We start from the raw sequence: 11,397 nt of genomic DNA on the forward strand, positions 1-11,397 counted from the left end.
CGTACGATCCCTATTTTGGAGAGTTACTGACGAATATCTTTTAATTTTGTTTTGATTTAGCAATTTAGTGGTCTATGACTCTCTAAAACGGGATCATATCAGACCCAAGTAGCTGGCATTCTTTTGGATTGTACTGCCGTCCCTTGGCGCGTATGTGAGCTGCACACAAACGATCCCCGATGCGAAACGCAATCGGGAAGTCGATTACAGGACTTTGGACGTGTGTCTTCCGAGGTGCTATTGTTTGTGTCAGATCAGGAGCAGACAGTATGAGTGATTATTGATTAGTGTAATGTAGCCTGTGTGCTACACACTGTGGAAGCAGTACTCTGTCTGTGAGGGAAACCAGAGCCCATGTTAATGTGAATGTCAGCTTAATAGCTCTTAACCGTATGCCTGTTATCTCTCTCGCCGCGCGTGCGCATGTGTGCATATAGTATTATTATTACTTGTGAGGGTCACATGTCCCCACACAAGTGCGGTGGCATTTGGGACGTGTGGAGCGTTGTCCAGGGTGTTTTAGGGAATGGAGAAGAGTAGGACGTGTGAAGCGTTGTCCAGGGTGTTTTAGGGAAGGGAAAAGAGTCTGGGATGTTTTAGGGAAGGGAGAGGAGTATGGGACATGTGAAGCATTGTCCAGGCTGTCTTTGTTTAATGCTTACAGCATTCTTGCGTTTGCTGATCTGAGTGAGTGGGATCTGGGTCGTAGGGTTGTATCAGGCCTTGAAAGCATGGGTGTTCCATGCCCTTTGTTGCCCTGTAGGCAGACAGCAGTGTTTTTGTACTGCAGCAAACGTATTTCTCCACTGATGATGATGATGATGATGATGATGATGGGAGCATATATGTTCCATCATTGGGCTGTCATGGCATGTTATGTGTGTCTAACGTGTTCTGTGCTCTTACAGAATTACCTCCAGGGTGGGAGAGGATAGACGATCCAGTGTACGGGGTCTATTATGTGGAGTAAGTGGAACACAATCTCCCAACACCGCACGCACGCACGACGCACGCACGCACGCACGCACGCACGCACAACATTTATTATATACTATTACACACATACTTTAGCCAGGGCTTAATTAGTAGAGACACCAGACCGATTCTGTCACTCAATGTGATTCACACTCTCCCAAACCAATGGGTCCCCCCCCACCCTCTCTCTCTCTCTCTCTCTCTCTCTCTCTCTCTCTCTCTCTCTCTCTCTCTCTCTCTCTCTCTCTCTCTCGGTATCAGTCACATCAACAGGAAGACCCAGTACGAGAACCCGGTGGTGGAGGCCAGACGAGGCAGGAAGCTGCCTCTGGACGCTGGGCAGCAGCAGCAGCAGCAGCCGCAGTACCAGCAGCCTCCTGAAGGTGAGCAGCGCTATATTCGAGGTTCGTTTCCTGCTCAACTTCATTCCTTTTTTACTTTACATTCTTCACGTTTGAGTTATAGAAGCGTTAAGTTTGCTCCTCCTCACTGTGGTTGTCTTCCTCCTCGACTCCTCGCCCACTGTAGATCCATGTCCGTTGCTGTCGGCCATAAACCTCTTATCTTCATATTCTAACTAGGCTGTCACCATTACACATTTAAGTTGGCCATTGTTGCCACACAAATAATTGCGATTAACGATTTGATTGACAGAGGCGATGCTATATGGATGTCGTGTGACATGAAGCTATAGATATCATCTTGGATCGGAATATCGTTATGAGGCATAGATGTAGTATTTTCAGACCCTGGTTTTGATAACTTAAACTGTATTTTCTACTTTCAAACATGTTGAAAATTGTGAAAATGGCAGACCCAACAAGCTCACAACCTATGGCTTTGCGGTGCTATCGTCCCTATGTCTATATTGAGACATTGGGTAAAATAATAATATGGTGATATTTGATTGTGTCCGTATGGCCCCAGCTCTATGCCCTAATCGCCCTATTCTTCATATTGATTGTGTCCGTATGGCCCCAGCTCTATGCCCTAATCGCCCTATTGGGCCCTATAACCATTATTTTGGTTTGGGTCCAGTCTGGGAATCTTGTGTCACAGCAGTAGGGCAGAAACACCTGGTGGTTTCTCCCATGTGACCTTTGATTGAGCTCCTGACCAGAGGTCAAGGAGATGGAGACGACCACAGCTGAGGGCTCTAAGTAGCCGTGTCCACAGATAAGCTTTATAGGAGCTGCCATGTGCCTTTCTGCTATCATGTATATCTATGGTAACGATGCACTGGAGCGCTCCTCTTCCCAAGCGCTTTATAGTGTTGACTAAATAAAAACTAAGCTACGATCACTGATGCTAAGACTAAATATATTGATGGATTCTGCCAACAAATATAAACCAGACTAATGTTAATCTACAAGCTCACAACGTATCGTAAATAAAGCTTGTTTAGATTAGAATCGGAATCTGTGATTAGAATCCAATGTAAAAGGGCATTAAGATTTCGGCTATTGTTGAAGTCGACGAGGGAGAACCTTTTTTACTGACCACTTCCGGTTTATCTCCTAGACACGGAGACGCTGATAGACAGTAGTATATTAGCACGATCTCCAACTGAAAACATTAAAAAGTGGGGATCCACGTCCATGGCAGTCGGTGTGTTAATCCAAAACCATTATGCTTAGCGTGCATTATGCTTAGTGTTTTTTCAGCCGTTTGTGCTGCTAATAACGCAGGCGACCGGACATCGGTTGATGATTGTTCGAACGTGTGTCAATAAAGGCTTGGGTGTTGAGCGCTCTCCAGACACGATGATATCCAAAGTGCTCATCCTGTCATATGAAACGCTTTCTGTGGACATGTGCTCCTAATTCACTGTGTATCTTCTTCTTTGTTTAATCATACATACTTGGTATTGTATTATTTGATTAATCATACATACTTGGTATTATTGGTATCATTTGACTCTTTGCTTTAGTGTGTGACGTGTGTTTTCATTCACATCTCTGATATCGGTTCAAATAGCAGTGAAATGTTCCTCCGTTTTGTTATTCAAGATTCAACACACCATTTAGAATTTGAAGAGTTGCCACAGACGGGTATTTATTTGTAACCGCTGCTGAAAATTATTCATATGTGAATATTGAGATTTGTATTCATGCTATACTGAATGCCATCGTGATATTTTTGCTCGTTATTTTCCTGGTGATTATTCTATTCATTCCTGACACATCGCTGCAATTGCTTTTCAGCTCCTTTTGACTCCTTAGTGACTGATCAATCAGTTAATTGGACTAATTAGTCCAATTAGCGGTTGCAGCCCTACAGTATATTGACTCTAAAGATGTACAATCACAGCATAACCATTATGTCTGTGTGTCGTGTGTCCTCAATTGAACATTATCTGTAGGTAAAGTATTCACTCAAGCACATTTCCTATCGATTATACACACCCCGTGAAGCCTTGCTCGTTTTTTTTGTCGCATTCCTGAGCCAGTAATTTGATGACCGGCGTAGTCTCTGGTAGCCCGACCACCCAGAGGCATTAGCATCATTCCACCGGTCTCTGGTAGCCCGACCACCCAGAGGCATTAGCATCTTTCCACCGGTCTCTGGTAGCCCGACCACCCAGAGGCATTAGCATCATTCCCCTGGTCTCTGGTAGCCCGACCACCCAGAGGCATTAGCATCTTTCCACCGGTCTCTGGTAGCCCGACCAACCAGAGGCATTAGCATCATTCCACCGGTCAGCAAATTATTGGCTTAAGAAGCAATGCGACAAAAACTAAAACGTCTCCGTGAATTCAAGGCGTCATGGGGGTGTGTAGTTGATAGACGATGTATCATTTATTGGGGGAACTGCTCCTTTAATTAAGCCCTGTTCTACTTAGTTGACTGGGGTCCCCCAGGGTTTTATGCTAGTTCCCTCCCCTGAACACCTCTCTTCACCCATCAACCAGCTTGTCGTCGCTGAATGCCCCACACACACACACACACACACACACACACACACACACCAGGAGAGGTACACAAGGGTTCAGGTGGTTAACTTTACAGTTCTGCTATAATATGTGTTTGTTTTATATACTTGTAGGTCTGTGTGTGGTGTACTGTGTAGTAGAGTTTAATCATATTTAAATGTTAGTATGTCAGCATGTCTAGAATGAGTGTTTAAATGTTTAAATGAATGATTCCCTGGTGTTCTCCCCCCCCCCCCCCCCCCCCCCCCCCACACACACACACACACACACACACACACACAGAGTGGATTGAAGAGCACGCGTCAGCGGGAGCACCCCTGTCTAACTACGCCCCCAACCACCTGGAGACGTACCGGGACCCCCATAACCTCCCCCCCCTGCCCCCGGGACCTGGGGGGCCGCCGAAACGTAAGGCTTCATCATTATTACCATAACCTTTATTACCATAACCATAACTTGTCATGTGAAGGACCCCCACATTGAGAATTATGTTTTTTGGCCGCGGAAGCCAATCTTTAAAAAAATATTTTTCAGACATAAAAAAAAGCAGATCTACAAGCTTGCAGCGCAGCACAAAGTGAGGTGCTGTGAGCTTGTATATCTGCTATTTTTTTTAAATAGCCAAACGTCTAAATGGATAAAGTGGTTAAAATGACTGTGAGGCTGTATTATACACTGTGTAACAACACCAACGTGTCTACATGTTTCCCTGCATGTATTATACACTGTGTAACAACACCAACGTGTCTACATGTTTCCCTGCATGTATTATACACCGTGTAACAACACCAACGTGTCTACATGTTTCCCTGCATGTATTCTAGCACCGTGTAACAACACCAACGTGTCTACATGTTTCCCTGCATGTATTATACACCGTGTAACAACACCAATGTGTCTACATGTTTCCCTGCATGTATTATACACTGTGTAACAACACCAACGTGTCTACATGTTTCCCTGCATGTATTCTAGCACTGTAACAACACCAACGTGTCTACATGTTTCCCTGCATGTATTATACACTGTGTAACAACACCCACGTGTCTACATGTTTCCCTGCATGTATTATACACCGTGTAACAACACCAACGTGTCTACATGTTTCCTATGCATGTATTATACACCGTGTAACAACACCAACATGTCTACATGTTTCCCTGCATGTATTATACACTGTGTAACAACACCAACGTGTCTACATGTTTCCCTGCATGTATTCTAGCACTGTGTAACAACACCAACGTGTCTACATGTTTCCCTGCATGTATTATACACCGTGTAACAACACCAACGTGTCTACATGTTTCCCTGCATGTATTATACACCGTGTAACAACACCAACGTGTCTACATGTTTCCCTGCATGTATTCTAGCACCGTGTAACAACACCAACGTGTCTACATGTTTCCCTGCATGTATTATACACTGTGTAACAACACCAACGTGTCTACATGTTTCCCTGCATGTATTCTAGCACTGTGTAACAACACCAACGTGTCTACATGTTTCCCTGCATGTATTATACACCGTGTAACAACACCAACGTGTCTACATGTTTCCCTGCATGTATTATACACCGTGTAACAACACCAACGTGTCTACATGTTTCCCTGCATGTATTCTAGCACCGTGTAACAACACCAACATGTCTACATGTTTCCCTGCATGTATTATACACCGTGTAACAACACCAACGTGTCTACATGTTTCCCTGCATGTATTATACACTGTAACAACACCAACGTGTCTACATGTTTCCCTGCATGTATTATACACTGTAACAACACCAACGTGTCTACATGTTTCCCTGCATGTATTATACACTGTGTAACAACACCAACGTGTCTACATGTTTCCCTGCATGTATTATACACTGTGTAACAACACCAACGTGTCTACATGTTTCCCTGCATGTATTATACACTGTGTAACAACACCAACGTGTCTACATGTTTCCCTGCATGTATTATACACTGTAACAACACCAACGTGTCTACATGTTTCCCTGCATGTATTATACACTGTGTAACAACACCAACGTGTCTACATGTTTCCCTGCATGTATTATACACTGTGTAACAACACCAACGTGTCTACATGTTTCCCTGCATGTATTATACACCGTGTAACAACACCAACGTGTCTACATGTTTCCCTGCATGTATTATACACTGTAACAACACCAACGTGTCTACATGTTTCCCTGCATGTATTATACACTGTGTAACAACACCAACGTGTCTACATGTTTCCCATGCATGTATTATACACTGTGTAACAACACCAACGTGTCTACATGTTTCCCTGCATGTATTATACACCGTGTAACAACACCAACGTGTCTACATGTTTCCCTGCATGTATTATACACCGTGTAACAACACCAACGTGTCTACATGTTTCCCTGCATGTATTATACACTGTGTAACAACACGAACGTGTCTACATGTTTCCCTGCATGTATTCTAGCACTGTGTAACAACACCAACATGTCTACATGTTTCCCTGCATGTATTATACACCGTGTAACAACACCAACGTGTCTACATGTTTCCCTGCATGTATTCTAGCACCGTGTAACAACACCAACGTGTCTACATGTTTCCCTGCATGTATTATACACTGTAACAACACCAACGTGTCTACATGTTTCCCTGCATGTATTATACACCGTGTAACAACACCAACGTGTCTACATGTTTCCCTGCATGTATTATACACTGTGTAACAACACCAACGTGTCTACATGTTTCCCTGCATGTATTATACACCGTGTAACAACACCAACGTGTCTACATGTTTCCCTGCATGTATTATACACTGTGTAACAACACCAACGTGTCTACATGTTTCCCTGCATGTATTATACACCGTGTAACAACACCAACGTGTCTACATGTTTCCCTGCATGTATTATACACCGTGTAACAACACCAACGTGTCTACATGTTTCCCTGCATGTATTATAGCACCGTGTAACAACACCAACGTGTCTACATGTTTCCCTGCATGTATTCTAGCACCGTGTAACAACACCAACGTGTCTACATGTTTCCCTGCATGTATTCTAGCACCGTGTAACAACACCAACGTGTCTACATGTTTCCCTGCATGTATTATACACCGTGTAACAACACCAACGTGTCTACATGTTTCCCTGCATGTATTATACACTGTGTAACAACACCAACGTGTCTACATGTTTCCCTGCATGTATTATAGCACCGTGTAACAACACCAACGTGTCTACATGTTTCCCTGCATGTATTCTAGCACCGTGTAACAACACCAACGTGTCTACATGTTTCCCTGCATGTATTATACACTGTGTAACAACACCAACGTGTCTACATGTTTCCCTGCATGTATTATACACCGTGTAACAACACCAACGTGTCTACATGTTTCCCTGCATGTATTATACACTGTGTAACAACACCAACGTGTCTACATGTTTCCCTGCATGTATTATACACCGTGTAACAACACCAACGTGTCTACATGTTTCCCTGCATGTATTATACACTGTGTAACAACACCAACGTGTCTACATGTTTCCCTGCATGTATTATACACTGTGTAACAACACCAACGTGTCTACATGTTTCCCTGCATGTATTATACACTGTGTAACAACACCAACGTGTCTACATGTTTCCCTGCATGTATTCTAGCACCGTGTAACAACACCAACGTGTCTACATGTTTCCCTGCATGTATTATACACTGTGTAACAACACCAACGTGTCTACATGTTTCCCTGCATGTATTATACACCGTGTAACAACACCAACGTGTCTACATGTTTCCCTGCATGTATTATACACCGTGTAACAACACCAACGTGTCTACATGTTTCCCTGCATGTATTATACACTGTAACAACACCAACGTGTCTACATGTTTCCCATGCAGGAGGGAAGCCGTTCTTCACGCGGAACCCGGCGGAGCTGACGGGGACCTTCATCAACACCAAGCTGAAGAAGAGCCGCCGGGGGTTCGGCTTCACCGTGGTGGGCGGAGACGAACCCGACGAGTTCCTCCAGATCAAGAGCCTGGTGCTGGACGGGCCCGCCGCCCTGGACGGCAAGATGGAGACGGGTACGTGCGCTAAAAAACGCTCACGTCAGGTTGTTGTCGTCGGGGCTGAACCGCTCATCTCCATATTTTAACCCATTTAGACCTGAGGACGATTCTACAAATGCCTTCTTAATCCTGACAGTTTTCTGAAAAACTCATGTTTCTATGTCAGTCGTTTCTCGAACATTTTCATGTCAAGGACGCCCAAAAATATGTAATTGGCCGTCGACCCCATCTGAAAATATGTTGTTCGTGCTGACAGTATAGTATGTGTACTGTATTTCCAGGAGATGTGATCGTTTCGGTCAATGACACCATCGTTCTGGGCTACACCCACGCCCAGGTGGTGAAGATCTTCCAGTCCATCCCCATCGGATCCAATGTGGAACTGGCGCTGTGCCGGGGCTACCCGCTGCCCTTTGACCCCGACGACCCCAACACCAGCCTGGTGACCTCCGTGGCCATCCTGGACAAACAGGATCCCATCATCGTCAACGGAGGAGGCCTGGAGGCCTACGAGTCCCCGTCCAGGTGGGGCCGAGTTTTGAGCTTTGTGGCAGCCAAGTCTATGGACTTTTTATTAGATGAGATGTACTTTTTAAAATCCCTGCAGGGCTCAAAGTATTCAGAAGAATGCACACAAAGTGCATAAAGACCCGCACCGTCTGCACTTGCAATACGAACTTTATTTATAGGCAATAGGCAGTAGGCAGTTTCGGTCAAAGAAGGTCTTTGACCGAAACGTTGCCTATAAATAAAGTTCTGCCTACACACCCGCCTCAGAGCATACAGGTGTGCATAAGACTTTGTTGCCCATTAAATCCCTGCAGGGAAATTGATTGCGTTACAGCAGCATAATGTGAAATAAACAAATAAACAATAATCAATCAGACAGACAGAAACACATCAGACACAAATGGACACAATCACAACAAGACCATGGAACCACAAACATACAGCACCATAAGCATTGAGGGAGAAAGTTCCTATGTGTTGTATAGTCTGATGGCGGTTGGTATGTTTGTTTAGTACTAAACGAATACTCTCTCTTTCCCTCTCTCTGTCAGCCACGGCAGCCAGGGCGGGATCAACGGCCTGCGTGGCGAGCCCCGCCCCCACAGCCCGTCGGGCGACGCCTCCTCCATCGGTTCCCATGGTTACTCCAGCAGCGACGTGGCCATTCTGGCCAGCTCCATCGCCACACAGCCCGAGCTCATCACCGTGCACATGGAGAAGGGAGACAAAGGTACACTCACACATGCACACACACACGCACACATGCATGCACGGCCCTCTAGGCTTTGGCTTCACCATCGCTGACGGGCGGAGGCCAGATTGATTCATAATGTATTATCATTGTTCTCCAGGCTTCGGCTTCACCATCGCCGACAGCCTGTCGGGCGGAGGCCAGCGGGTCAAGCAGATCGTGGACTACCCTCGCTGCCGCGGCCTGAAGGAGTCAGACATCCTGGTGGAGGTGAACAAGAGGAACGTCCAGAACATGTCCCACAACCAGGTGGTGGACCTGCTCAGCAAGTGTCCCCGAGGCAGCGAGGTCACCATGCTCGTACAGAGAGGTAGGGGGAACCCATTATGTTATGTAAAGCACTCTGTCTAGGTCGTCCTCAGACCAGCCCTCCATCGTCGCTCCCAGTCATCCTGGTTCTCCGTACATGTGGCCAGCTCGTTGGTGCGTTGCGCTCTTGCGTCTTTATGGCGTACATCCACATATGTGAATGTGGGACGTCCTCGTGGCCGTTTCCCGTGTGTTGTTTCCAACAGCACTACTACTCTTGGGTGTCTTTGGCAGTGTCCTGCTATAGTCTCATTCTCCTGGCTGATGTTCTGGCTGATGTTAAGTACTGCACACAGCATTCTGATGTAGCACCCATCTAGAGACTTCTGTAGGGTTGGCTTCAGGGTCCAGCATTCAATGCCGTATAGGAGAACAGACTCTACCGTTGCATAGAAGAAGCTGAGTTTGATTTCACTAAAGCACTGATTTATACACTAGCGGTGCCCATTGGGCACTGGCATACTTGCAACGATGCAAGTTGGAAATGGATGCCCCACGCCCCCACCCAGATATTATGTCTGTCTCTTTTATGCCCATACTGTATATGGAGTTATTTGTCAGGCATGCACAAATGTGGAGTATACTGTATACAGACGTCCCTGTCCAGAACCCGGGTAGAGGCCTTTTTGGGGCAGTTCTGGACAACCGACAGACTCGACACCAGGCACTGAACTCCCTGTGGGGGTGTGGAACTTGTGGAATTTGAAGTCGGTGGGGCGAACGGTTCAGACACAGTCACACACAGATACTTGGTGCATTTATAGTTAGATAGATAAGTATAAATTATTGATGGATGACGAGTCAGGGTAGATGATGCTCGGGTGGGGCGGATCTATACTGTTAGCAGTATAATGCGTCGCGTTGCGAGCTTGTAGATCGGCTATTTTCAAATGGCCGAAATGTATAGGGTTGAAGTGGTTAATGTATGTTTTCTAAGCAAAATTTAAATCGCCAAAGTAACTAGTGACTAAAGTTTTCAAATAATTGTAGTGAAGTAAAAGTAAAAATTTTGACTCCAAGATGAGTAGAAGTACTGGAAATTGGAAATACTCAAGTAAAGTACAAATACCTCTAAATCGTACTTAAGTACAGTACTTAAGTAAAAGTATTTAGTTACTTTCCACCACTGAGTGACGGGTCGGTCTACTACGGCGGGCAGGGTGGGCGCAGGTTGTCAAAGTGTGACCTGTGCTGAGCAGTGGTTCTCATCGTTATTCACCCTATAGGACCCCCGCGTTGACGTCGTCTCTGTTGAGGAGGGTGGAAACCTCATCTGGCAAAAGTAGCAGAACCACAAGCTCAAAACGTGATTGTAGAAAGTCCCCTCACACAGTGAGTAGGGAAAAGTGTAGAGAAGACCAGTGTACTTAGGAGTGGGCGGGGTTTAGTAATTTTCCCAAATTGGCGCACCTGGGGTGAGCCTATATAGGCAGTCGAATGCTCAGGGAGCAAACATTTGTGTGGGAAGAGGCAGCACCACTGGTTCTTTGTTCCATGATGATGTTCCATTACGATGCATTAAGTAAGTTCTCCCGTTCCGCTTTAGATCGTCTGTTCCTTTACCTGTTTGCCATTAAGTTAACTATGGGTTTGTCATTTGTTTTACCTTCCTGTTCTATGTACTTTGGTTGATTTGTTCCCTTTGTGTATTTTCATTCCTCTGCTTATAGTTTAAAATCATCATTCCTAATCATCATCATTCATCACCATGTCAATCATCATGGAACAAAGAACCAGTTACGGTGGTGCTGCCTCTTCCCACACAAATGTTTGCTCCCTGAGCATTCGGCTGCCTATGTAGGCTCACCCCAGGTGCGACAATTTGGGAAA

General features: G+C 45.4%; 1 protein-coding gene across 5 annotated transcripts in view; it reads left to right on the top strand.

Annotated features, from left to right (window-relative positions):
* LOC306937239 (membrane-associated guanylate kinase, WW and PDZ domain-containing protein 1-like) overlaps window positions 1–11,397 on the top strand; it is a 155,675-nt gene that overhangs the window by 105,044 nt on the left and 39,234 nt on the right. For 4 of the 5 annotated variants that reach the window (XM_079520903.1, XM_079520905.1, XM_079520907.1 and 1 more), the window contains 7 exons: window positions 909–966; window positions 1,237–1,379; window positions 4,191–4,316; window positions 7,827–8,012; window positions 8,279–8,522; window positions 9,059–9,237; window positions 9,359–9,568. In XM_079520903.1, coding sequence (XP_079377029.1) covers window positions 909–966; window positions 1,237–1,379; window positions 4,191–4,316; window positions 7,827–8,012; window positions 8,279–8,522; window positions 9,059–9,237; window positions 9,359–9,568 — 1,146 coding nt within the window. The remainder of the gene's footprint in view (window positions 1–908; window positions 967–1,236; window positions 1,380–4,190; window positions 4,317–7,826; window positions 8,013–8,278; window positions 8,523–9,058; window positions 9,238–9,358; window positions 9,569–11,397) is intronic. The other variant, XM_079520906.1, reaches the window with a different exon arrangement.

This window comes from Electrona antarctica (genome assembly GCF_951216825.1).
Source record: "Electrona antarctica genome assembly, chromosome: 2".
In the NCBI taxonomy this organism is placed as follows: domain Eukaryota; kingdom Metazoa; phylum Chordata; class Actinopteri; order Myctophiformes; family Myctophidae; genus Electrona; species Electrona antarctica.